The following is a 27,777-nucleotide window of genomic DNA, read 5'->3' as shown; positions in this document are numbered from 1 at the left end:
ACTGCATATAACTACCTTTGGGTTGAGTGAACTCACCTCACTGCATACATGTAACGATTGGTGTTAGCAAGAACAAAGTTTCTGATTATCAGGTGATCTGCAGTATCACCTATAATACAGATATATACCTGATTATATGATGATCTGCAGAATGATCAATAATACAGATATATAGATACTGATGTGTTAGCTGAGCAATGCTAATATGCCACTAAGAAGTGACGTAACTTAATCACACTTTAATGCACTAAGTGTAGTAATTGGTGTAACAGTTGTACTGGCAGTATTTGCACTACCTCACCAGAGGAGCTGGTGGGCACTACCCGTACTGAACCTCTCACCAGAGACAGGGGAGTAGAATGGTCAGACAGATCAGATCGGCAACAGACAGACAGGTCAGGTACAGAATCGACAGACAGAGACAGAACGAGTATCAGGCAAGGTTGGCAACAAGATCAGATGGGCAGAGGTACCAAATCAGGAGACAGAGACAGAACAGTAATCAGGCTAGATTTGGCAACAGGATCAGATAGGCAGAGGTACAGAATCGCTGAGAGTAAGATTGGTCAGAACTAGTGTTGGGCGAACATCTAGATGTTCGGGTTCGGGCCGAACAGGCCGAACATGGCCGCGATGTTCGGGTGTTCGACCCGAACTCCGAACATAATGGAAGTCAATGGGGACCCGAACTTTTGTGCTTTGTAAAGCCTCCTTATATGCTACATACCCCAAATTTACAGGGTATGTGCACCTTGGGAGTGGGTACAAGAGGAAAAAAAAATTTAGCAAAAAGAGCTTATAGTTTTTGAGAAAATCGATTTTAAAGTTTCAAAGGGAAAACTGTCTTTTAAATGCGGGAAATGTCTGTTTTCTTTGCACAGGTAACATGCTTTTTGTCGGCATGCAGTCATAAATGTAATACATATAAGAGGTTCCAGGAAAAGGGACCGGTAATGCTAACCCAGCAGCAGCACACGTGATGGAACAGGAGGAGGGTGGCGCAGGAGGAGAAGGCCACGCTTTGAGACACAACAACCCAGGCCTTGCATGAGGACAAGAAGCGTGCGGATAGCATGCTTTGTACCACCATGCAGTCATAAATGTAATAAAGATAAGTGGTTCAATAAACAGGGACCACGCGGCAACGCTAACCCAGCAGCAGCACACGTGATGGAACAGGAGGAGGCGCAGGAGGAGAAGGCCACGCTTTGTGAGACACAACAACCCAGGCCTTGCATGAGGACAAAAAGCGTGCGGATAGCATGCTTTGTACCGCCATGTAGTCATAAATGTAATAAAGATAAGAGGTTCAATAAACAGGGACCACGCGGCAACGCTAACCCAGCAGCAGCAGCAGCAGCAGCACACGTGATGGAACAGGAGGAGGCGCAGGAGGAGAAGGCCACGCTTTGTGAGACACAACAACCCAGGCCTTGCATGAGGACAAAAAGCGTGCGGATAGCATGCTTTGTACCGCCATGTAGTCATAAATGTAATAAAGATAAGAGGTTCAATAAACAGGGACCACGCGGCAACGGTAACCCAGCAGCAGCAGCAGCACACGTGATGGAACAGGAGGAGGCGCAGGAGGAGAAGGCCACGCTTTGTGAGACACAACAACCCAGGCCTTGCATGAGGACAAAAAGCGTGCGGATATAGCAGCAATGCTTTTTGCCGCCATGCAGTCATAAATGTAATACAGATGAGAGGTTCAATAAACAGGGACCGGAAACGCTAAACCATCCCAGATGTTCATCGGTCATGTTACTTGGTTGGGGTCCAGGAGTGTTGCGTAGTCGTTTCCAATCCAGGATTGATTCATTTTAATTTGAGTCAGACGGTCTGCATTTTCTGTGGAGAGGCGGATACGCCGATCTGTGATGATGCCTCCGGCAGCACTGAAACAGCGTTCCGACATAACGCTGGCTGCCGGGCAAGCCAGCACCTCTATTGCGTACATTGCCAGTTCGTGCCAGGTGTCTAGCTTCATGCCCGGTTTCAGGTCCAGCGGTGCCAGCCACAAATCCGTCTGTTCCTTTATTCCCCTCCAAATTTCCTCCCCTGTGTGCTGCTTATCCCCAAGGCAGATCAGCTTCAGCAACGCTTGCTGACGCATGCCAACAGCTGTGCTGCACTGCTTCCACGATCCTACTGCTGCTGGTGCTGGGTTAGCATTTCCGGATGAGGTACAGCTTTGAGATGCGTTGGAGGAGAAGGAGTCAGAGAGGTAGGTGCTGCTGTTGTTATCCAGCTGTTTGCGGCGTGGGCAACACCCGCGCCGTAGCAGGTGAGGAATCGCTGCCAGGCTCCACAAGGTTCACCCAGTGCGCGGTAAGGGAGATGTATCGACCCTGGCCGAACGCACTCGTCCAGGTGTCAGTGGTGAGGTGAACCTTGCAGGCAACGGCATTCTTCAAGCTTCGGGTTATTTAGCTGACCACGTGCTCATGCAACTCAGGCACTGCAGAGCGCGCAAAGTGGTAGCGGCTGGGAACCACGTAACGTGGGATGGCCACTGACATCATGCCCTTGAAGCTGTTTGTCTCCACCACTCGATATGGCAGCATTTCGCAGGCCAGAAGCTTGGCTATGCTGGCTGGCTGTTACTGCCACGGCCCGGGGGTCATTTGCTGGCAATTTCCTCTTGTGCTCAAACATCTCAGAAACAGACAACTCAACCGTAGCGCTGCACACCGAAGGGCTGTTGGTTGTTGTGTTTGATGAACACTGGGAGACCTCAAGAGCACTAGTCCGGAAAGTGACAGTGTCAGCATCGTCTGATGTTTGTGAATGTTGTGAACCACGCAATGGCTGGGCTACTGCTGCTGCTGAGGCGGGTCTGGTGGTGAGTCTGGTGAACCCAAGGGAGGCAGTGTTGCTGGTGGTACCCTGTCCTGCCGCGTTTGCCCACAGAGTGGGATGTTTGGATAGAATGTGGCGGCTCATGCTGGTGGTGGAGAGGTTGTTAATACTTTTCCCCCTGCTCAGGCGGGTCTTGCACACCTTGCAAATCGCCATGGTAACATCCTCAGTGCAGTCTTCAAAGAAAGCCCAGACTTTAACTGGCTGAGGACTCGGACCTCGTGCGTGATGTGCTGGTGCTGCTTAACCCACTGCTGGACGCTTGAGAGGTCATCCAAGTAATTATCTGGTCCTGTTCTTTTGGATCTGTGAGGGTTGTTGTCCTGGACAACATGGGCAGTATTGAGTGGGTTTTCTTGGGTGCTCCCCTGTGGCCTGTACGTGAACCGTCAGGGGAAACACCTCTTCCCTTGCCCCTCCCTCTTTCACCGGATTTCTTCCTCATTTCACTTATCCTTAAAGTACACGCTGACTGGCAGCAGTACAGTGGCAGTACAGAAATGCTATACAGTGGTGGGTGAGCGGTGTACCACTATTGTCAGCAGTGACACAGAGCACAATGCTATACAGTGGCGGGTGAGCGGTGTACTACTGTTCCCAGCAGACACAGAGTGGAAGTAAACACAATGCTATATAGTGTGGCTGAGCCGTGTACACAGAGTGGCATTAAACACAATGCTATATAGTCTGCTATATAGTCACCCCGAACAGGGTGATGTTCTGCAGAACCCGAACAGTGGCAAACACTGTTCGCCCAACACTACTGGGAGGGAACGCAGATTTTAGTACCTAAACACACGATACAACATGTTTTCCGGGGTCGGACTCTGAGGCACATACAGATGGTCCCGATCATCATCCTCATCATACAACTCTTCTCCTGAGTCTGACCCACCCACCACCTCTGCCACCCCAACATCCCCAGACACAGACCCCTCATCGTCCTCAACATTAACTTGGGATGCTGGCCTGAGCCAGACCTCCTCCTCCACATCAGGCCCCATCATCTCCTCAATGGCAGCCCTCATTAATCGCTCTGGCGACGGACTGATGGACACAACGTTCTCCTCCGGGGAGGGCTGCTGCTGACCACTGGCTGCTGGGGTGGATGTTATAGCTTGCGTGGGGCGTTGGCTGTTGCTGTTGTTGGGAGTGCTGCTCACAGCGGAGGTCTCTGGGGAACTCATGTTGAGCTCATATAGTGGTTGACGGTGAGTGGAGTATTACTGATCCCAGCAATATACACACTGACTGGCAGAGTACGCAATGCTATATAGTGTGGCTGAGCGGTGTACACAGAGTGGCAGTAAACACAATGCTATATAGTCTGGCTGAGCGAGCGGTGTACTACTGTTCCCAGCAGAATCAGAGTGGCAGTAAACAATGGTATATAGTCTGGCTGAGCGGTGTACATAGAGTGTCAGTAAACAATGGTATATAGTCTGGCTGAGCGAGCGGTGTACTACTGTTCCCAGCAGAATCAGAGTGGCAGTAAACAATGGTATATAGTCTGGCTGAGCGGTGTACATAGAGTGTCAGTAAACAATGGTATATAGTCTGGCTGAGCGAGCGGTGTACTACTGTTCCCAGCAGAATCAGAGTGGCAGTAAACAATGGTATATAGTCTGGCTGAGCGGTGTACACAGAGTGTCAGTAAACAATGGTATATAGTGTGGCTGAGTGGTGTACACAGAGTGTCAGTAAACAATGGTATATAGTCTGGCTGAGCGGTGTACACAGAGTGGCAGTAAACACAATGCTATATACTCTGGCTGAGCGAGCGGTGTACTACTGTTCCCAGCAGACACAGAACAGTAAACAGAATGCTATATAGTGTGGCTGAGCGAGCGGTGTACCACTATTCCCAGCAGACACAGAACAGTGAACAGAATGCTATATAGTGTGGCTGAGCGAGCGGTGTACCACTATTCCCAGCAGACACAGAACAGTAAACAGAATGCTATATAGTGTGGCTGAGCGAGCGGTGTACCACTATTCCAAGCAGACACAGAACAGTGAACAGAATGCTATATAGTGTGGCTGAGCGAGCGGTGTACCACTATTCCCAGCAGACACAGAGTGGCAGTAAACAGAATGCTATATAGTGTGGCTGAGCGAGGTACACAGAGTGGCAGTAAACAGAATGCTATATAGTGTGGCTGAGCGAGCGGTGTACCACTATTCCCAGCAGACACAGAACAGTGAACAGAATGCTATATAGTGTGGCTGAGCGAGCGGTGTACCACTATTCCCAGCAGACACAGAACAGTGAACAGAATGCTATATAGTGTGGATGAGCGAGCGGTGTACCACTATTCCCAGCAGACACAGAACAGTAAACAGAATGCTATATAGTGTGGCTGAGCGAGCGGTGTACCACTATTCCCAGCAGACACAGAACAGTGAACAGAATGCTATATAGTGTGGCTGAGCGAGCGGTGTACCACTATTCCCAGCAGACACAGAACAGTGAACAGAATGCTATATAGTGTGGCTGAGCGAGCGGTGTACTACTGTTCCCAGCAGACACAGAACAGTACACAGAATGCTATATAGTGTGGCTGAACGAGCGGTGTACTACTGTTCCCAGCAGACACAGAACAGTACACAGAATGCTATATAGTGTGGCTGAACGAGCGGTGTACCACTATTCCAAGCAGACACAGAACAGTGAACAGAATGCTATATAGTGTGGCTGAGCGAGCGGTGTACCACTATTCCCAGCAGACACAGAGTGGCAGTAAACAGAATGCTATATAGTGTGGCTGAGCGAGGTACACAGAGTGGCAGTAAACAGAATGCTATATAGTGTGGCTGTGCAAGCGGTGTACTACTATTCCCAGCAGACACAGAGTGGCAGTAAACAGAATGCTATATAGTGTGGCTGAGCGAGGTACACAGAGTGGCAGTAAACAGAATGCTGAGCGAGCGGTGTACTACTATTCCCAGCAGCGACACACAATGACTGGGGGGGACCCTGGCTAGCGTGGCTGGAGCGCGAACTACCCTGCCTGCCTACCCAAAGCTAAACCCACAGACAAATGGCGGAGATATGACGTGGTTCGGGTATTTATTTACCCGAACCACGTGACAGTTCGGCCAATCAGAGCGCGTTCGGGTCCGAACCACGTGACCCGTTCGGCCAATCACAGCGCTAGCCGAACGTTCGGGGAACGTTCGGCCATGCGCTCTTAGTTCGGCCATATGGCCGAACGGTTTGGCCGAGCACCGTCAGGTGTTCGGCCGAACTCGAACATCACCCGAACAGGGTGATGTTCTGCAGAACCCGAACAGTGGCGAACACTGTTCGCCCAACACTAGTCAGAACTAGCCAGTGTCATACACAGATAATCAAGCAATAATAACAGTAGAAATAATAATTCCTAGTCTTGTGTGAAATCCCTGGTTTCCTCCCAGATCAAAGCACACCGGAACTATCTAAGGTCTGAGCGCTAACACGAAGTATTCACGACAGCAGACAACTTGCAAGTGAAGCCGAGAGGCTTAAGAAGCGGAGGAGACCCCCAAGGCACGCCCACCAGCCTCGGCCAATCAGGAACGGCGAGCGTGCCCTCTGACGTCAGCCGACCAGCCGGTCAGCTGACGCGCCTCCTCCTGGCATAAAGATCCTGACGGTAAGCGCGTGCACGCGCTAATGTACCCCTGAGCCCAGCAGAGACACGCGTCCTCTGCACACTAGATGCCTGGGACGCGGAAGAATCAGCAGGCAGGGACCCAGCAATGACCGCGGTGGACCCACCGTCCACTGCAGCCGACATGCGATTACTCCCCACACCTGTCCTTGGCGTGCTAGACGCCCGAGGTGCAGGGAGACTGGCAGGCAGAGAACCAGAAGCAGCTGTGGTGGTACTGCTATCCACTGCAGCTGTCATTTCACTATTCATTACAATATAACTACTTTTGTGTTGAGAACTCACCTCACTGCATATAACTACCTTTGTGTTGAGTGAACCCACTGTCACGGACGGTTGCGGGGCCGCAGACGCGTCCTGGAACCGCCCGTGAAGAAAAAGCGATCGCGCTCGATTCTCTGCATCGATTGCGATTCAGATCAATAGAATCTGGATTGGTAGTGAAGGGGCTACCTGTAGCAACCTGGAGTTTCCCTTTCTCCCAGCTGTCACGGAACAGCCGGGAGGAACGTAGGCGAATCTGGAAGATTCGCCGTCGGTTTCTCCGATTTCTTGGTCAGATCTGCTGGTCATTGCAGCGAACAGAACTGACATTCCTGGGGGTTTTTTCTTTTTTTTTTCTCTTTCCCTCCTTCCACTAAAAGGCACTAGCCTGCTGCAGAGTGTCCCTGGCTTCAAGCTGTGCTGATGGACCATACATGACCAAGATGGCGCCCACGGAGGTCGCCTCGGTCACATGGCTCCAGACTCTTGTATAGTTTTTTGTTAGTTTTAGTTAGTTTTAGTGTTAGATAGTACAGGTTTAGATAGATTTTTAGTCTTAAATACAGGATCCGTGTACAAGATCCGTGTACCTCTGACTGCCGCCTCCGACCACCGCTGGGGGCTGACCATCGCTGGGGCTCCTGCCTCCGGAGGAATCTCCCAGCCGCAACTTCTCCTGGCTGCCGCAGTAACCCCAGCCTTCTCCATTCCGACCGCTGTCCTGCTGCCCGATGCTCCTCCGGCTCCATCCCCGGCTGCGCTCTAGAGGCTCCTGGCTCCATCACTGCCTGCCGCCGCTCCGGAGGACTTCAGCGCTCCCAGGGTCCGCATCCCCGGCTGCGCTCTGGTGACTACTGCTCCTGGCTCCAGCACTGCCTGCCGCCGCTCCGGCTGCGCTCTGGTGACTACTGCTCCTGGCTCCAGCACTGCCTGCCGCCGCCGCTCCGGCTGCTCTCTGGTGACTACTGCTCCTGGCTCCAGCACTGCCTGCCGCCGCTCCGGCTGCGCTCTGGCGACTACTGCTCCTGGCTCCACACACTGCCTGCCGCCGCTCTGGACGACCGCCGTGCTCCCAAGAGCCGCATCCCGATGACTGCTCCGGCATCCGGTTAGCTGCTCCTGGATCTGCAGCACCTCTCCAGCTTGCTCCCCATCCAGCGGCAACGTGTAACCCACGTGGCCAGGCCTGCCTCCTCGTGGCCCTGCCCGCACTCCAGCCACCTGGTGACCCTGGAACAGCATCTCGTCTGGGGAGGGGGGGGGGGCAGCACCTTGTCTGGCTTGTGACGGAGTCTCCGCCAAGCCCGGTCTGCACTCCTCCATCCTGGGAGTCTCCACTCTGCCTGGCCTGTACTCCTCCATCCTGGCTGGTGAAGATGCCTCCACGCTGCAGTCCCTTCAAGCTCGGCCTTACCCAGTGTGCCCACTGCTGCTGATAAACCTGCAACCTCTTCCAGAGGCTGCATATCCTGCCCTGCGGCTGCTTACCCTGCCCTTGGTGAGTCCTGCTCTCCCTACTGTGATCCTCTGTCTGATTGAAATAGGCTGTGGTGTGCCTGCCCCATACCACCTGTGCCCGCTCCATACCTGCGTTGTGCCTGCTCTATACCATCTGTGCCTTGCTAAATACCACCTGTGCCTGCTCCACATCATCTGTGCCTGCTCCATACCATCTGTGCCTGCTTCATCTCTTGTGCTTAGCCTGTGCTGTGCTGCCCGCTCTTCCCCATCTATTTGTACCATAGACGGTGCTGTCTGTCTGTTCAATACCATCTAACTGTGCCATAGTCTGTGCCTCGGCCCCATATCATCTATCCGTGCCACAGTCTACGCTGTGCTGCCTGACTTCTCCACTCCATCTAAGTGGGCCCTGGACTGTGTTTTGCTCCCTGCCCCACACCATCGATACTGTGCCAGTGCCTGTGCTACGCTGCCTAAACCACGTACTGCCCACTCCACACCTTCTAGACATCTTGGGCTGCTTACTTACCGGGCTACGCGCACCAGACCATCTACCGTGCCACGCACCGGGCTGTGCCGTCTGCTCCAGTCCACCTATTTGTGCCCCACACCGGGACGTGCTGCCCGCCCCATACCATCCAACTGTTGTGCTGCCTGCTCCGTACCACAGACTGTTGTGCTGCCTGCTCCGTACCACAGACTGTTGTGCTGCCTGCTCCATACCACAGACTGTTGCGCTGCCTGCTCCATACCATTTGCACCATATCTGTGCCACAGTCTGCGCCGTGCGGCCCACCCCACGCCCTCTGACTCGTGCCACGCACTGTGCCAGGCCGCTGCCTCTTTCCTACCTCCATCTTCTGGTAGCCTCTTCACTGTGCTGCCCGCTTATCCCACCTACCGGGGCCACACACTGTGCCACCTACTGAGGAAATTGGACCATGAGCGCGAAACGGACCGCCACCCTCTCCAGAGAAGCCCTTCTTGAATGGGAACCCCCGGACAGCCCCAACCCAACACCGGGCTCTCCCCTGTGGGATGCTGTCACTGCACACATCGAATACCTCTCCACCAAGCGAGCACCAAACAAGCGCCGCCACAGAGGAAGGAGGGCGGGGGCCCAGGTCCGACTGAAAAGGAAAGGCCTACGCTCACCTGTCCCTGCCATCTTACTAGCAAACGTCTGCTCGCTCCCCAACAAACTGGACGAGCTGCTTCTCCTTCTCGACAGCAAACCCCAGATCAGCAAGAACACCCCTGTTCTCTGTTTTACCGAGACCTGGCTGTGCGAAAGCATCCCCGACGACTCCCTACAGGTACTAGACTACAACCTCCTAAGAGCAGACCGTGATGCAGCCCTCTCTGGGAAAACGAGAGGCGGCGGAATCTGCTTTTACATAAACACCTCCTGGTGCTCCAACACCACCACTCTCCACAAGGCCTGCACCCCAGACGTTGAGCTCCTTGCCATAAACTGCAGGCCCCGGTACTCTCCGAGGGAATTCTCTTCCCTTGTCCTCGTTGGGGTCTATATTCCACCCGATGCATGCTCCAAGTCCGCCCTGCATGTACTCAGCGACTGTATCTCACGGTGGGAAACAGCCCTCCCAGAGGCCCTGTTCATCATCTTGGGCGACTTCAATAAGGCGAACCTTCGGCACGTGAGGCCCCTCTACAAGCAGCACATCACCTGCCCTACCAGGAGCGGTAACACCCTGGACCACTGCTACACGGTTCACAAGAACGCCTACAAAGCCACCCAAGGAGCCCCCCTGGGAAACTCTGACCACAACACAGTACACCTGATCCCCTCCTACAGGAGGCTCCTAGAGACTTCAAAGCCCATCACCAAAACCGTCAAAAAATGGACTGCAGACGCCAAACTGCAGCTCCAAGCTTGCTTTGAAACCACCGACTGGACGGCTCTGGAGGCACCTACCCTTGATGAATGGGCCGAGAACATCTCCTCCTACATCACCTTCTGCGAAGAAGCGTGTATCCCGTCCAAGTCCTTCAGGGTCTACCCCAACAACAAGCCCTGGTTCAACGACAGGCTTCGCCGACTTCGGAAACGCAAAGAGGAGGCGCACAGGTCTGGCTCCTTAGAGGAATTCAGAGAAGCTAGGCTCGCCCTGAAAAGAGAACTGCGATCGGCAAAGAGGGCCTACGCTGAGAAGCTGGGGCTCTGCCTCCAGTCCACCAACACACGGGAAGTATGGAAGGGCCTGAGAGCAGCCACAAACTTCAAACCAACATCCCAAACGGCGACCCCGAGCCCTCGACTGGCGGAGGAGCTCAATGAGTTCTACTGCAGGTTCGAGCAACATTCCAACCAGCCCGTAGGCAAATCCACATCGACCTCTGACGTACTCGGCGCCCTGGCTCCTAGCGATGTTCGGGAATCCGAGGTACTCCGGCACCTCCGGAAGCTGAATCCCAGGAAATCTTCCGGCCCGACGGAGTGTCGTCTGTCTGCCTGCGAACCTGCGCCGATCAGCTAGCCCCTGTGCTCACCTCCTTGTTTAAGCAGTCATTATCTGATGGTACAGTCCCCTCCTGTTTCAAGAGGTCCATAATTGTACCAGTCCCAAAAAAAACAGGCAGTTCCGAGCACAATAACTTCCGCCCAGTGGCCCTAACCTCTAACATCATGAAGCTCCTCGAGCGGCTGGTCCTTGCCCACCTGAAGAGGTCCACAGACGCCCTTTTAGACCCGCTCCAATTTGCATATAGGGCAAACAGATCCGTGGAGGATGCCATCAATGTCAGCGTGGCACACATCACTGAGCACTTAGACAGGCCGGCCTCCTATGCCAGGATCCTGTTCCTAGACTTTAGCTCAGCGTTCAACACGATCTGCCCTGACATCCTGATCACCAATCTGACACAGCTCGGAGTTGATCCCACTCTCCGAGCATGGATCAAGGACTTCCTGACAAATAGAACACAACAGGTGAAGCTCGGCAACTATTACTCCAGCATTCGAACCACCAATACTGGGGCTCCACAAGGCTGTGTTCTGTCACCTCTACTGTTCTCCCTTTATACCAACGACTGTATCTCATCCGCTGACTCTGTGAAGGTCATCAAATTTGCGGATGACACCACCATTATTGGCCTAATTGGAAGCAACGGAGAGCATGAATACCGGAGCGAGGTCGAGAGAATATGCAATTGGTGCAGGGAGAACAACCTAGTTCTCAACACTGCAAAGACTGTTGAACTAGTTGTAGACTTCAGGAGGAACCCTCCCCCCCCCTCGCCTGTCCTCATTGGAGGAACAGAAGTTTCTATAGTGTCATCGGTTCGGTTCCTTGGCACGACTCTCACCAATAATCTGAAATGGGGGCAGAACACCACTAAAATTCAAAAGAAATCCCAACAGAGGCTGTTCTTCCTGCGCCAACTGAAGAGATTTGGCATGCCACGGGAGCTGCTGGCCAGCTTCTATACCGCCACCATAGAATCCATCCTCTGCTCCTCAGTCATTGTTTGGTACGCGGGTGCATCGGCCAGTGATAAACATAAACTGCAGAGGGTCATAGCTGATGCAGAAAGAATCATCGGGTCTCCTCTTCCACCTCTTGATCTCCTCCACTCCGCTAGATTGAGTAAGAGGGCCACCATGATCTCCCGTGACCCCTCTCACCCTGGCAGCCACTACTTCAGGCTCCTCCCGTTGGGCCGCCGCTTCAGGACTATACCATCCAAAACCACCAGGCGGAAGAACACCTTCTTTCCCCAGGCCGTTCGGTCACTGAACTCTGACTTTCCCCAGTCCGGCCTGCACTCATAATTGCCGGGCCGACAGCTGGTCCCCGTCGCTGCCTCCTCTGTATATCTGATTACTGCATTTCAAATTGTATGTGCTGTTGTATCTGTCTATGCCATGTGTACCACAAATAATTCCGATTATGGCTCTTGCTGTACTTGGCGAAATAAAACTGATTCTGATTCTGATTCTGATTCTGATCAGATATAGTTGATAAGCACGATGACAGAAACAATATAGTTGGGGAAAAAAATCAGACATTCTGGCTCTCCTCCCAGCAGGGGAGCTGACACGTAGCTTGCTGCCCCAAACTTCAAAGAGCCTTTGCCTGGGGATGACCTGCTGTAAATCCCAGATGCATCTCATATTCCATAAACTGATATATGTGTCATATTTTCTGTGTTGCCAGGCTGGCAGACCCTCCAAACTAACAGAGCAGGATTGGCCCTGTCTGGCGCTGGTTCTGAGAACGTTTCAGAACATTCTGAGGTAAAGACGGCCAGTTAGGCAGTTTGAAAGTGCCCTGATGATACCACAGGGGTCCCACCTCTCATGTTTGGTATGAGGCTGCTGGGTAAATCGAGACAGACCTGAAAATGTTAGTAAATCTGCCCTGACCTGTACGGTTCTGTGAGATAGAGCCCATATATGGTTAGATATGATTTCTGGTCCCCAGGACAAGGGGAGGACTCATCTCATATTCTAAGGGGGTGTGTGGCTCCCGCCCTCACTCCCCGCTACTGGATCAGGGGCATAAGAATGGCAGAGGAGACAAACTCAGTGTCCTCCACCCTGAAACTCCATCTTTGTCACATCTGTGCCAGCTTGAGGATATGCTGGCATCCACCTGGTCTGAACTCTGAACTTTGATTGAAACCAAGAACTTTACAAGTTTTCCCACAAAAAGACAACTCTCCATGAACTCTAAGTATCCGTTTTTTTCTCCCCTTTATTTCTATACTGTGTTATCTCATGTCTCAATAATTGTTAATTTTTAATAATTTTCTGTATATATTAATTATTTATATTGCCGTGAATAAAGACTTTACCAAAGTCATTCACTGTTCCGCTACCCTATTATTCAGCATACACAGGAACTGAACTCAGACCTCTGAAGAGACGCTACTATTGTTGATATCTAGACAGAATAGAGTGTGTTTAACCGTTTTTATTTGCAGGACCAGTCAGTCAGTCGGGTCCACTGGCCCATACCAGTGGTGGTGGCAGATACCCTGAAATAGTGTATAAAGTTGTAATTACCGTACCTCACAGGCTCCCTTCTGGTCAGGCTGCTGCCCAAATTTCTGTCTGTTTCTGCGCAAAGATCGCGACCAAAGCTTTCATGGTCTGTGTGCTGAAACAGATTGGAAGGCAATTTGTGGTCTGACCACTAGGGCTCCCGTGACACCCACCTCACTGCATATAACTACCTTTAGTGTTCAGTGAACCCACCTCACTGCATATAACTACCTTTGGGTTGAGTGAACCCACCTCACTGCATATAACTACCTTTACTGTTCAGTGAACCCAGCTCACTGCATCTAACTACCTTTACTGTTAAGTGAACCCACCTCACTGCATCTAACTACCTTTGTGTTCAGTGAACCCATCTTACTGCATATACCTAGCATCCCCCCGAGATAGACAAAATGGACAAACTAGGTAGAGGAAGAGGTAGAGGCAGACCCAGAGGAAGGCCACCTGGCACTGGCAGGTCTGTGCAAGTGGTGTTGCTGTGATTTCATGCGGACCTGGCCCAAAGTACAGTGCTCAGAAGAAGGCACGTTCCATCACTTCCCAAAATTGTGAGGACGTGGTTGAGTATTTAACACAGAACACCTCATCTCCCCCAGCCACCAGCGCTACAACAAGCACCACATCCGCTGCATTTGACACTTCGCAGGAGTTATTTGGTGTGGAAATCACTGATTCACAGCCAATAATGCTACAACAAGATGAAGGCGCTAAGCAAGTTATAACACCTCAAACGTCTGAGTTAGGTGGCGATAGTATGGACGTAACGTGTGAGGAGGAGGATGAGGAAGCACCTGATGTTGGTGCAGTTGTGGAGGTGTCTGAGGAAAGCGAAGCTGGGCAGGAGGATTATGATGACGATTATACGGATGCCACGTATGTTCCCAATAGAGTAGATGACCAGGGGGACAGTTCAGAGGGGAAGCCAGAGAGGAATAGGAGGAGATGAGTCCATGAAAGAAGCAGAGGGAGCTCGTCCTCAGAAACAGCTGGGGGCAGTGTCCGGCGCCATGTATCGCCAGCTATGGACAGCCAGCCAACATGCCCTTCAAGGTCAGCTGCTGATGCCACCATAGTGCCATCACCCCAGGTGGGCTCAGCGGTTTGGAAATTTTTTACCTCAGATCGGAGCAAAGCCATCTGTTCTCTCTGCTTCCAAAAATTGAGCTGTGGAAAGGCCAACACTCACATAGGGACAAGTGCCTTACGAAGGCACCTGGAGAAAAGGCACAAACAGCTATGGGAAGAACACCTGAGGAAAAGCAGCACCCAAAATACAAGCCACCCTCCTTCTCCTCTTCCTCCTTCAGGTGCATCGTCTTCATCCGCTTTCTCCCTTGCACCTTCACAGCCACCCTCCTCCACACCGCCTCTGCCCTTGATCGGTTCCTGCTCCTCTGCCCACAGCAGTAGCCAGGTGTCCGTGAAGGAAGTCTTTGAGCGGAAGAAGCTAATTTCGGCCAGTCACCCTCTTGCCCAGCGTCTGACAGCTGGTGTGCTGGAACTATTAGCTCACCAGCTATTACCATACAAGCTGGTGGAGTCAGAGGCTTTCCGTAAATGTGTGGCCATTGGGACACCGCAGTGGAAGATACCAGGCCACACTTATTTTTCACGAAAGGCCATACCCAAACTGTACCGTGCAGTTGAGAGGCAAGTGGTGTCATCTTTTGCGAAAAGTGTTGGGTCAAGGGTCCACCTGACCACGGATGCCTGGTCTGCCAAGCACGGGCAGGGCTGCTACATTACGTACACAGCCCATTGGGTCAACCTGGTGACCGATGGCAAGCAGGGAGTACGTGGCTGCGCAGCGGACAAACTTGCGACACCTCCACGGCTTGCAGGCAGGCCTCCTGCCACCTCCTCTCCTCCTGCTACATCCTCTTCGCTGTCATCCTCCTCCTTGGCTGAGTGGCAGTTCAACTCTAGTGGTGCTGCCATCTCCCCCTCTCCAGCTACACAGCCCCATCTCCCCAGAGCCTATGCTGCATGCAAGGTACGCCGGGGTCACGCCATTTTAGACATGTCTTCCCTTAAAGCGGAGAGTCACACTGGACCAGCTCTCCTGGCTGCTCTTAACAAAGAGGTGGAGCAATGGCTGACCCCGCACCAGCTGGAGATCGGCAACGTGGTGTGTGACAACGGCAGCATTCTCCTTTCCGCTTTGAATTTGGGAAAGCTGACACATGTACCCTGCATGGCACATGTGCTGAATCTGGTCGTGAAAAGATTTGTGTCAAAGTACCCAGGCTTAGAGGACGTCCTGAAGCAGGCCAGGAAGTTGTGTGGGCATTTCAGGCAGTCTTACACGGCCATGGCATGCTTTGCGGACATTCAGCGGAGAAACAAGTTGCCGGTGAGACGCCTCATTTGCGATAGCCCGACTCGCTGGAATTCCACCCTGCTCATGTTCTCTCGCCTGCTAGACCAGGAGAAAGCCGTCACCCAGTACCTGTACAATTACAGTAGAAGGACACAATCTGGGAAGATGGGGATGTTGTGGCCCAACAACTGGACACTGATGCAAAATGCATGCAGGACCATGCAGCTGTTTGAGGAGGTGACCAACCTGGTGAGTCGCGCTGAAGGCACCATCAGCGACTTGATCCCCCTACGCTTACTTCCTGGAGTGTGCCATGCGTAGAGTGGTGGATGAAGCTGTGGAGGAGCGTGAACAGGAACAGTTAGGCAGGAGGAGTCGTGGGAGCGATTTTCATCCGAACCACATGTTTCCTCGACACCTGCGGCACCACAGAGGGGGGAGGAGGAGGAGGAAGAAGAGGAGTCGTGTGGGGAAGGAGAGGAGTCAGACTCGGATGATGATGATGAGGAAGGTGTTTCTGTGGAGGAGGAAGAGGCGGCGGCAGAAGAACTACCGCAGCAGCCGTCAGAGGGGGCTTGTGCTGCTCCACGTTCCCATGGTATTGTTCGTGGCTGGGGGGAGGAAGAGGAGTTGGGTGACGTCACTCTGGAAGAGCAAGAGGAGATGGAGAGTATGTCTGGATCCGACTTTGTGCAGATGGCCTCTTTCATGTTGTCCAGCCTGTTGAGGGACCCCCGTATCAAAAAACTCAAGGGAAATGACCTGTACTGGGTGGCCACGCTACTAGACCCTCGGTACAGGCACAAAGTGGCAGACCTGTTACCAACTCAACACAAGGCGGAAAGGATGCAGCACTTGCAGAACAAGCTGTCAATGATGCTTTACAATGCGTTTAAGGGTGATGTGACAATACAACGCAATAAAGGTACCACTGGCAGTAATCCTCCTCCTCCCAAGTCCACGCAGGCAAGGACAGGACATTCCAGCGATCTCGGGGTGATGTCGGACATTCTTTAGTCCAACGCCTCGCCGTAGCCCTTCCGGATCCACCCTCCACCAATGCCTGGACCGGCAGGTAGCCGTCTACCTGGCCTTAACTGTGGATGTAGACACTGCGAGCAGCGACGATAAACCGTTGGTCTACTGGGTGCGCAGGCTTGACCTGTGGCCAGAGCTGTCCCAATTTGCCATCCAACTTCTCTCTTGTCCTGCCGCAAAGGACTTTCAGTGCAGCTGGAGGCATTGTGACTGAGAAGAGAAGTCGCTTAAGTCACAACAGTGACTTAACCAGGAAGGTTAAAGCACGTTAGGCCTGCAATTTAGCATTCAATGGGATTTCTGCCCATAAAACGCTGCTTTGCGTCAAGACCAGATTTTTCCCTGGGACTTTTGGCATGTATCCCACTCCTCCACATGGGGGTCCAGGTGTTAGACCCCTTGAAATATCTTGAAATATCTTTCCCATCACTTTTCTGGTCAGCATGAGGGTTTCTAGTTTTCCAAGTTCGCCTCCCCATTGAAGTCTATTGCGGTTCGTGAAAGTTCGTGCGAACCGAACCTTCCGCGGAAAAAAATCGGAGGTTCGGCCCATCTCTACACCTAAACTCACAGGCCAAACAAGGAGAGCGCTGATCAGAAATGCAGTTAAGAGGCCCATGGTGACTCTGGACGAGCTGCAGAGATCTACAGCTTAGGTGGGGGAATCTGTCCATAGGACAACTATAAGTCATGCACTGCACAGAGTTGGCCTTTATGGAAGAGTGGCAAGAAGAAAGCCATTGTTAACAGAAAAGCATAAGATGTCCCGTTTGCAGTTTGCCACAAGCCATGTGGGGGACACAGCAAACATGTGGAAGAAGGTGCTCTGGTCAGATGAGACCAAAATAGAACTTTTTTGGCCAAAATGCAAAACGCTATGAGTTGCGGAAAACTAACACTGCACATCACTCAGAACACCATCCCCACTGTCAAATATGGTGGTGGCAGCATCATGCTCGGGGGGTGCTTCTTTTCAGCAGGGACAGGGAAGCTGGTCAGAGTTGATGGGAAGATGGATGGAGCCAAATACAGGGCAAACTTAGAAGAAAACCTCTTGAAGGCTGCAAAAGACTTGAGACTGGGGCGGAGGTTCACCTTCCAGCAGGACAATGACCCTAAACATAAAGCCAGGGCAACAATGGAATGGTTTAAAACAAAATATATCCATGGGTTAGAATCAGGGTTGCTCAGGTAGTACTTTTTAATACCCGCCCGGATCCGATTCGGGTATCCAACCAAATTACCCATGGGTACCCGACCTATTCGGGTATCCGGATAGAAAACCCGGAAGTGCCCTTTAAATAGCTTTAAAAAGGGTTTTTAGGGTAAATGATGCATGTAGCATCATGTTTTTTTAAAGGGAAACCCTAATTAATTATTTGGTGGACATAAAATGAAAAAAAAAAAAAAATGAAAAAAAAAAAAGCTGTCAATTCACATCAGGACTAGGTTCCAGACAGCGGTCGTGCAGCCCCAGGGGCGTCTCTAGCCATTTTGTCACTCCAGGCGAGAAATCCTGTGGCCCCCTCTCTCCCCCCCCCCCGTGATTGCCCCCAGCCCAATACCCCCCCCACTCCTGTGGTGAACCCCACCCCCGAAAATCATAATGCAGCAGCTTTTCACTAGAAAATACACTTATTGCGGCATGGGTTCACCAGAAAATAGTTGTAACGCAGCAGAGCGTTTCACCATAAAATATACTTATTGCGGCATGCACTCACACAAAACACACAGTATACACACACACACACACACACACACACACACACACACACACACACACACACACACACACACACACACACACACACACACACACACACACACACACACACTACACACACACACACACACAGTACACACACACTACACCGCACACAACATACACAGTGCACACACACACACACACACACACACAGAGCACACTATACACAGCACACAGTAGACATACACTATACTATTATACTAATCTCGGTTTTCACTACCTTATAGTGTGTCTGATCCCTTATGCAGAGAAATAATGAGGAGCGAAAAGCTGAAAGAGAGAGAAGAAGATATTTGCCTCACCAGGATTGCACTTTTATTTAGCTTTCCTGTATGACAAGAAGACACAGCCAGCCAGCACTAGGGAAAGAGGGAAACAAAGGTGAATGAAGCAGGCTGGTGCACACCAAGAGTGCTTCAGAGTGCTACTCAAATTTACAGCAATTTGAAAAGCGCTGGGCTAATGTTACCCTATGAGGGTGTTCCCACAGCAGTGTTGTGATCGCAAACATGCTGTAGGTAGCATTTATTGGAGCGATTCTTTCAAAAATCGTTTCACAAAGTCGCATTCGCGAATTGCTAGCGATTGCGATTTTGTCGTGCACTAGCCTAGAGATAGGAGTGGAGTGAGACTGAGAATAGCCTGAGATGGAGCAGAGAGCTTATCTGTATTGCAGTCCCACATTACACAGAGGCTAGTTGCTGGTAATAGGACTGCTGTCCCTGCCAGTCTCCCACACAAGTCAGAAAGCAGCCCTCCTGGAGTCTAGGGACTGTCAAAACTTTTCAACCTGTTTAACACCTTATCTGCACATGCAGTCATTTTAACAATGAGGAGAGACCAGATAGATTTTTTCCCACGGACCCTCCTCTGCATCATGCTGTATATATTTACCAGCTTGCCTGCCCTCTAATTGCACTTTTATCAGCTAGCCTAGTGTTTTACAATGCCTTACAACAACAAACCTGAATACAGCAGACACAGGACCAACCCTAAATCACTGAATGAAAGGCGGCCTGGGGGGCAGTCAATGCCTGGCTGCTACAGTCTTTACTTCCACTCAGTTACCAGTAGCAGAGAGAGGGACTGAATGAATCTCAGGAGCTGATGCTGTACTCGGATCCCTGACTAGGATGAGTGCCTTCTCTCACTGACTCATTCATTACTGTGGTTCTTTGAATCATTGAGCTGAAGGAAATGAATGAATCAGTCAGTAAATCAGTCATGAGTCAGGCGCTGCTGCTGCTGCTGTGTAACCTGATACCTGAGTGAGTTGAGAGGCATTTCTCCTCTCACTACTCAGTTCAGCAGCGCCCTTCCCTCCTCCTGTCGCCCTTCCCTCCTCCTGTCACCCTAGGCAAGAATTTATAGCTGCCTAATGGCTTCAGACGCTTCTGTGCAGCCCACATTGTGTCCAAAGTCCAATCGCACAACTGGGACATGGCAGTTTTCAGCTCTGACATCGCCAAAAAATTAAAGCTATTGTAGTGGGCTAGTGACGTGATAGCTGGTGGCAGGCTATTGTATTTGTAGTGGCGTAATAGCTGGTGGCAGCAGACGATGTAGTTTAGTGTGGACCCTGGTGTTGGTGGGTACTACAGACAGGAGCAGCATGATAGGGTATAGCTTATTCCTTAGTATAAACAACCATTTACCCCACCCCGAAACCTCTTAACACTACATAATAAACACACAGACTACAATGGCAACTTGGATAAATTTAGGCCAAAGCAGCCCGTTTATTTAAACCAACAATATATATAGTCCAACACAACAATCTCTTAAAAGAACATCTTCCAGGACATCTTCCAGAGAGCTGGGGTGAGGGGTCCGGAGTTACCTCTTTTAAACAATAGCTTGTACTGGCATGCAGCCTTGTGACCGGCCCCCACCGCGTTCACCGGTTCGGGGACAGCTGCATGCCCACCTGGTTGATAATCTCTGCTGATCAGTAACCCTCCGGAATTTGCCCCGCGGCAAATCCCCTGTCCAATCGATCCCACCTCCGGAACCCCCTACCCCTCCGGCTGCAATGACGAATGTCCCACCTGTAAGGCAAACAGACCCAATATACAAGGGAGGGAGGGAGGGAGCTTTCCCCTACACTTGCTAAGAGGCCAGACTCCGCCCCCCCTCTTTTATAGACTAACCCCCACCCCTCTATGTCAGTCCCACAGCCCGGGAACCTGAGCTCCTCCCCGCCTAACTATTAACCCCTTACTACCCGGTCAGCTGCCCTATCATGTGGGGGCCCTGCACATTACTCTGCGCTACAGTTCCTGGCCCCATTCTGGATGAGTAGGTCGATGCAGCTATTGGAGTGGCATAGTAGCTGGTGGCAGCAGAAGAAATAGTTGTGTGGACCCTGGTGTTGGAGGTTTCAGGAAGCGGTCGTACTGCCGCAGTTGGGGCCTCCCCACAACTCGGACAGCACAGACACATCCCCCAAAAAATTCCACATCAATTGTGTTCACCATGGCACCTAGTGTGTTGGTAGTGTACCACAGAGGTCAAAAAATGTTGAAGCTGGCTTATGCGGAGCCTGGAGGTTGTGGTGGTAAAGGGTGGTAAGGCAGGCATAGTGCGATTTCCAGCCGCTTCATTTCCCCCCTCTTGCCAACAACAGGGGCCAGGAATTCACTGACCACCCAAGCCTGGTTTATTTTCAGAAACTTAAGTCTGTCCACAGACTGGGTGGACAGATGAGAGCGCTCCTCTGTTACCGCGCCACCGGCCGCGCTGAAGCACCTTTTGGACAGCGCGCTGGAAGGGGGGCAAGCAAGGACTTCCAGGGCTTACTGCGCCAGCTCACTCCAAATTTCCAGGTGCTGGACCCAGTAATCCAAGGGGTCCACAGTGGTGTCGCTGTCAATGCGGCTGTAGGACCCCATGTAGTCTGCCACCATCCGGGTCAGTCGCTGGTTCTGGCTTTGATAGCCAAATGCTGTTGCTGCAGGCACCTCCCCACTCGGCAGCTGTACCGGTGTGGCGTACAGCTCCTTTGTGAGAGACAGCAGGTTTGATGGGCGCCTGCTGCTGATGGACGCAGGCACCTGCTGCTGTGCTGGCTGGACTGTGACAGTAGGGGGGTTTGGGGGGGGGGGGGTTTAAGAAGTCTGGGGGAAGGCTTTCTCCAAGCGCCGAACCAGGGACCGCTGCAACTCCCTCATTTGGCGCTCAGGGTCTCCTCCTGCTGCAGGCAGGAACTGATGCAACTTCCCCTTCAACCGTGGGTCCAGCATCAGGGTGATCCACATGTCCTCCCGACCACGCATCTCTTTTACCCTTGGGTCCCTGAGCAGGCACTGCAACATTTGCGCTGCCATGGGGAAGAGGGCTGCCATATCTGCTGGCACATGATCTTCCGAAGTGCTGTCCTCCTCTTCTTCCTCAAACTCCCCTTGCTCTCTCCACCCCCACACCACTGTAGCTGCACTCGGCAGTGCCTCCTGATCCTCAAGGTCAGGGACCTCCAACTCCTAGTCCTCAACCTCCTCCTCCTGCTGCACAGAGGTGGGCTGTGCAGGTGCCTGCTGCTCCTGCTGGATCAAGTCTCTCTCTCCCACTTGAATCAGACTATCCAGGACCTTGTGCAGCATGCACACCATGGTCACCCACTGACAAACTGACGCCCGATCCCGGCTGACAATGTCGGTGGCCTCCAGGAAGGGTGCCAAGACCATGTACACCAGCTGCATTTTTCGCCATTCAGCACTGCGTATGATATCCGGGAGGTGGCTGCTGGTCCTGTACACGCTGGCATCGGCGGTGGCTTTGGCCAAGTAGTGGTTGACAGCCTGCCTCTGCTCAACCAGATGTTCCAACATGGCCAGGGTGGAATTCCACTGTGTTGGAACGTTGATAATCAGATGGTGCCGTGGCAGGTTCAGCTCCAGCTGCACAGCTTCCAGGGCCGATGAGGCACCGCCCGAGCGGCAGAAATAACCCACAGTTTTGCGAGCAGCTTTTAAAAGTGGCTTCATCCCCTGGTAGGTGCTCAAAAATTTCGGAACCACCAGGTTCATGATGTGGGCCCGACAGGGCATGTGGGTGAGGTCTCCCCGGCGGATGGCAGCAACAAGGTTGGCCCCATTATCGGACACCACCTCTCCGACTCTGAGGCCTCTGGGGGTCAGCAAATGCCTCTCCTGCTCCTGGAGTCTGTCCAGGCAAAGTGGAAGTCTCCCCCTCCTTCCCTCACCTTGGGGCTCCCTTTCCTGGCTCTCCCTTCTAAATTAATGTTTAAGTCTTCTCCGATGGTGCAGCGGCTGTCAGCGGGCGGGGAGGACTTCCCGCTGTCCATCCAGCCGGCAGAGGGAGCTGTGATCTGTGCGCCACTAGTCTGGTCTTGAGTAGACCAGACTTGCGGCACACAGATCACAGCTCTCTCCGGCGTCTGCGTAACAGCGGTAAGTCATCCGCGCCCGCTGTCAGCCGCTGCACCATCGGAGGAGACAAACATTCATCCGGAAGGGAGAGCCAGGAAAGGGAGCCCCAAGGTGAGGGAAGGAGGGGGGAGACTTCCCCTCTTCTCCGCCACTTTGCCACCAGCTCCCTTTCACTGGCTGCCTCCCTTCCTGCACGAACAGTCAGTCCGCCCCTGCATCTGACCCCCCAGCCAGCCGGGACACTGGGGGGGTCATAGCGGGATAGCCCTCCCAAATTGGGTCAGTCCCAACGAAAATGGGACGGTTGGGGACTACGATGCCCCTCCTCTGGTTGGTAGTCTCTGTCCTTCACCTCATCATCATAATAATCATCACCAGACTCCCCCTCCACAAACAAATTCTGGGATGTTGCGGACCACCAACTCTTCTTCTGCTGAGTCTGACACATCAGGCAAGGAGTAGGACCCCTCCCCAACAACCACCGTCACCATCTGTGACTCAGCCATAAATCCTATTTGGGAAAGAATATTCCCCTCAACCTCAGTGGTAACAGGGCCTGATTGCGCTCGCAGGGTCTGCACTCAACAACTCAGCACTTGAGGGGAGGCTTCCCGCTGGGGTCGACATGACCGACGACGAGTCCCCATGCACTGCTGCTGGGCGGCTGCTGCTGCTCCTGCGAACAGGAGTGGTGGTGGGGGTGGAGCTCTCTGTTGTAGAGCTGCTGGTGCCCTGCTCATCCAACATTAAGAGCTGCCTCACAGACTCGGCGTCTTTCTCCTTCAATTTGCGCCCGCCTACCCTGTTGGAAAATTGCCGCTACACGCTGCTGCGCCTCTGCAGCGTGGCTCCCCCTATCAGCTTGGGGCCCAGTGTGTCCACGGCCAATGGCTACCGGCTGAATGGGCAGTGTGGCGGAACTGCTGGCGGTGACGGCGCCAGCAATATTCCCTCTCTTTTTGCCTTTGATGGCCTTCCCCCGGCTGCTAGTGCCAGCAGATACTGCACATTTGATGATGTCACAGATGGATGTGGGGTACTTTATTGAAATCGGGGGGGTGACACAGAGCACAGTAGTACACAGTGTGCACAGTAACGGACGGTCTGTCACACTGACACTCAAGACACAGCAGAAATGCAGTAGTCACTCACACAGACAGTACTAGTCTAACACAACTACCGTAGCACTGCAGCACTGAACTACACAATATACACACACTACACAGTAATCCTCCTAACTGTGTAGCTAAGGCAATAGCAGCACTGGCCTATGCGCAGGGCCGGATTTGTACTTCTTACCGCCCAAGGCCGACTATTACCAGCCGCCCCAACCGAAACCGTATCCTACCACCTCTCTCCACACACACACCCACCCAAACATTTTTGGGCCGCTGGTGTCCTCTATTGCGGCTAGTGCCGAGGTCTCCATGGCAATATGAAGTGAATCAATCACGTCACACGGGGGAACTGGTCAATCAAGCGATCTACAGGTGATGGGCGTGGTGGGAGCCATCCACCACACACACAAATAGTCAAAAGTGGCTCACAATTGGACATTGGGTGGGATCAGGAACACGTAAAAGTGAGTCCTGTACCCACTGCTGTTTTCAGGGTAACAGCGCTAGTCAATCAATAATTAAGAAATGGGTACTGTGAGAGGCTGCCTTCTGTATTCTGTACTATTTGCTGGTGCTGCCACTGGTCCTTTAATCCCCCACACCAAGTACGTGAGACCAGGCCTTCTGTAACTGCCTGCAGCTGCTGCTATGCCATTGGACAAGGTCTGGCTTTTTGCTAGTCACACACTGTTCACAAACGTTTGGTTAACGGACTGCAGCTGCCTGTAGCACAGCACAGGCAGATGCCAGCTGGTACTAATAGTGCAGTTATCCTGACCCCTTTCATTTGTTTGGACACTTGCAAATAATGACCTGCAAATAATTCCCACTGTTTGCAGGCCGCCCCTTGTTTCTCTGGTGCCCTAGGCCATGGCCTATGTGGCCTTGCCAGAAATCCGGCCATGCCTATGCGCACAAACAGCAGCACACAAAGACACAGACACCTAACTAGCAGAGCTGCTGCAGGCTGCAGCAGCAGAGACTGTCACAGCTCACACAGACAGCACAGACTGACACACTAACTACAACAATATAAAACACTACTAGCTACACTACAATAGACAACAGTGTTATATACAGCAGGTGTTGGTGTTTAAAAACGCTGGATTTATCACTGGGGTAATGCACTTGCTTAGCCAAACACACTGGACAAACTATCTCAGTGGTAGTCACAAGCAAGGACAAGATTCTCATAATGGCCGCCTCCTTATATACAGGAGGGACTGACCAAGGTTCCCCTCTGTGATTGGTTGCTTGGCTGCTAGGGCTTCTGCTGGGAGCCATCTGATTGGCTGAATGACATCTCCTTAGTTACACTACCTGGATCCGGATATCCGAACGGATATCCGCGGGTACCCGCGGGTATCCGGATTATGCGGCCAGATATCCGGATAGAGCTATCCGGATAGTGACCCAGGTATCCGGATCCGACCTGGATAACGTAAAAATGGTCGGATACCCGTGTTTACCCGGGTACCCGGGATCCGGAAGAGCAACCCTGGTTAGAATGGTCCAGTCAAAGTCCAGATCTAAATCCAATCAAGAATCTGTGGCAAGATCTGAAAACTGCTGTTCACAAACGCTGTCCATCTAATCTGACTGAGCTGGAGCTGTTTTGCAAAGAAGAATGGGCAAGGATTTCAGTCTCTAGATGTGCAAAGCTGGTAGAGACATCCCCTAAAAGACTGGCAGCTGTAATTGCAGCAAAAGGTGGTTCTACAAAGTATTGACTCAGGGGGCTGAATAATTACGCACACCCCACTTTGCATTTATTGATTTGTAAGAAATGTTTGGAATCATGTAGGATTTTCGTTCCACTTCTCACGTGTACACCACTTTGTATTGGTCTTTCACGTGGAATTCCAATAACATTGATTCATGTTTGTGGCAGTAATGTGACAAAATGTGGAAAACTTCAAGGGGGCTGAATACTTTTGCAAGCCACTGTAAATCTTTGATAATTTCATCAGTCAGTGTCTGGTGGATTCCCCTCAGCCGGGGCCTGGTGCTAACGTTTAAATCGGGTTACACTTCTTTGTACTTGATTAGGCTTCCACAGCTCCCAACTGTCCCTCTTTTGAAAGGACAGTCCCTCTTTTGGAGCTTTCATTGACTCAACTTTATTCCCATCCTAAATTGATATATTACTAATTTTAAAATCTTAATATGAAGGAAAATGAACCAGGATAGAAAAGACCAGTGTGGTTTGAATTATAAAACTTTTTTTTCTTATGAAATTGTTATGGTATGCGTGACTAGGGGTGTGATGGGGGGCGTGATCAGGGGTGTGGCAGGGACGTGGCTTAAGTGTCCCTCTTTCTCATCTCAAAAAGTTGAGAAGTGTAGGCTTTGTTTCTCAAGATATTTGGGATCTTACCTCTGTGATATTTGGCCGTTTTCAGGGCAGGCATTACAAAAATGAAGTCTCCGCAAAGTTCCACGAACCCGTTGCGGACTTTTGCTGGGTCGGACTCCTCTCCGATATATTCCTCTACCAGCAATGGGATCAACCCTCTGAACATTCCCTAAAGGAGTCGAGACATACATGATTACTTCAGTGTAGGAGTTTGGCCGGTATCTACAATAAGAACTCCATTGATGCAGCCAACACCTCACACATGCAGCCAAGATCAATTCCGCTCCTGCAAACACACACACCCATATCAAGATTCTATCATAGCTCCCAAATGTCGCTCTTTTAGAAGGACAGTCCCTCTTTGGGAGCCCTGTCCCTCTTTCCTCCTCATTTGTCCCTCTTTCAGGACTTTGTCCCTCTTTATATGTCAATACATATATATTTCTCTGTCAATAAATGTGTTTGAAACTTTATTTCCATTCTTTAAATTGATATATTACTAATTTTAAAATGTTCCAATGAAAGATGAAGCCGGCACCATCAATGTAGTATTATGCTATTTTATTCGATTGTCATAATAACAATCTGCCACACAGCGTGCAACGTTTCGGGAGTATACCCCTTTCTCAAGCAAGTGACATAGTATACAGAGACATTCATCCAATGCAATTTATATAGAGCAGGGGTCTCAAACTCAATTTACCTGGGGGCCGCAGGAGGCAAAGTCAGGATGAAGCTGGGCCGCATAAGGGATTTCACAAAAAAAAAGTCCTCAGATGTCATTAACAGTTTTAATTATTTCTTCTGAACATGAAGTGTCCTACCTTATAGTTTGCTTCAGTGCTCCCATTACAAGTAATCTGCAGTGTCCTCGCCGCAAAACAAGGCCTGCAGAGCCCCCAAATCCCCTGGGGGGCAATCCGCCGGCATTTCCTGGAAGGGGCAGAGCTTTCAGCTTCAGCTCTGCCCCTCCTGACATCAATCGCAGCGGATCGCCGCCTCTCCCCGCCCCTCTCATTCTTCCTTCACAGAGAGGGGCGGGGAGAGGCGGCGATCCGTGGGGCGATTGACGTCAGGAGGGGCAGAGCTACAGCTGGAAGCTCTGCCCCTCAGCGCAGTCGTGGATGTTTGCCCGGGGGATTTGGGGGATCTGCAGCCCTCGTTTAGTGGCGGGGATGCGGCGGATTACTTGGGAGCACTGAAGCGAACTATAAGGTAAAATAGTTCGCTTCCGTGTCGCTTTTGCTGGCGCGGGCCACAAAATATTGTACCGAGGGCCGCAAATGGCCCGCGGGCCGCGAGTTTGAGACCCCTGATATAGAGCCACCATTGTAGCAACCTATCATTGATCTGAATCCTAGAGCCAATCACAAAGTCCGTTCTACCATGCGGACCTGATAGAAACCTTAGAGATAAGAAAAGAAGCCAATGAGAGAAGAGACTTGCCACTTCCGCGTTCCACCTCAGGCCTCGCTTGTGCCCAGCCAGGCTGGTCACGTGGTTCTCCCCCGGCCGCGCACCAA

The 27,777-nt window shown here is 51.8% G+C and overlaps 1 protein-coding gene across 3 annotated transcripts in view; it reads right to left on the bottom strand.

Moving 5' to 3' along the window:
• LOC137543725 (cocaine esterase-like) overlaps positions 1-27,777 on the bottom strand; it is a 229,253-nt gene that overhangs the window by 67,762 nt on the left and 133,714 nt on the right. For all 3 annotated transcript variants that reach the window (XM_068264854.1, XM_068264856.1, XM_068264855.1), the window contains exon 10: positions 26,276-26,423. In XM_068264854.1, coding sequence (XP_068120955.1) covers positions 26,276-26,423 — 148 coding nt within the window. The remainder of the gene's footprint in view (positions 1-26,275; positions 26,424-27,777) is intronic.

Source organism: Hyperolius riggenbachi, unplaced genomic scaffold (assembly GCF_040937935.1).
Source record: "Hyperolius riggenbachi isolate aHypRig1 unplaced genomic scaffold, aHypRig1.pri scaffold_186, whole genome shotgun sequence".
Lineage (NCBI taxonomy): Eukaryota > Metazoa > Chordata > Amphibia > Anura > Hyperoliidae > Hyperolius > Hyperolius riggenbachi.
Note: the sequence above shows the minus strand (reverse complement) of the source record. Positions and strands in the feature narration are given on the sequence as shown.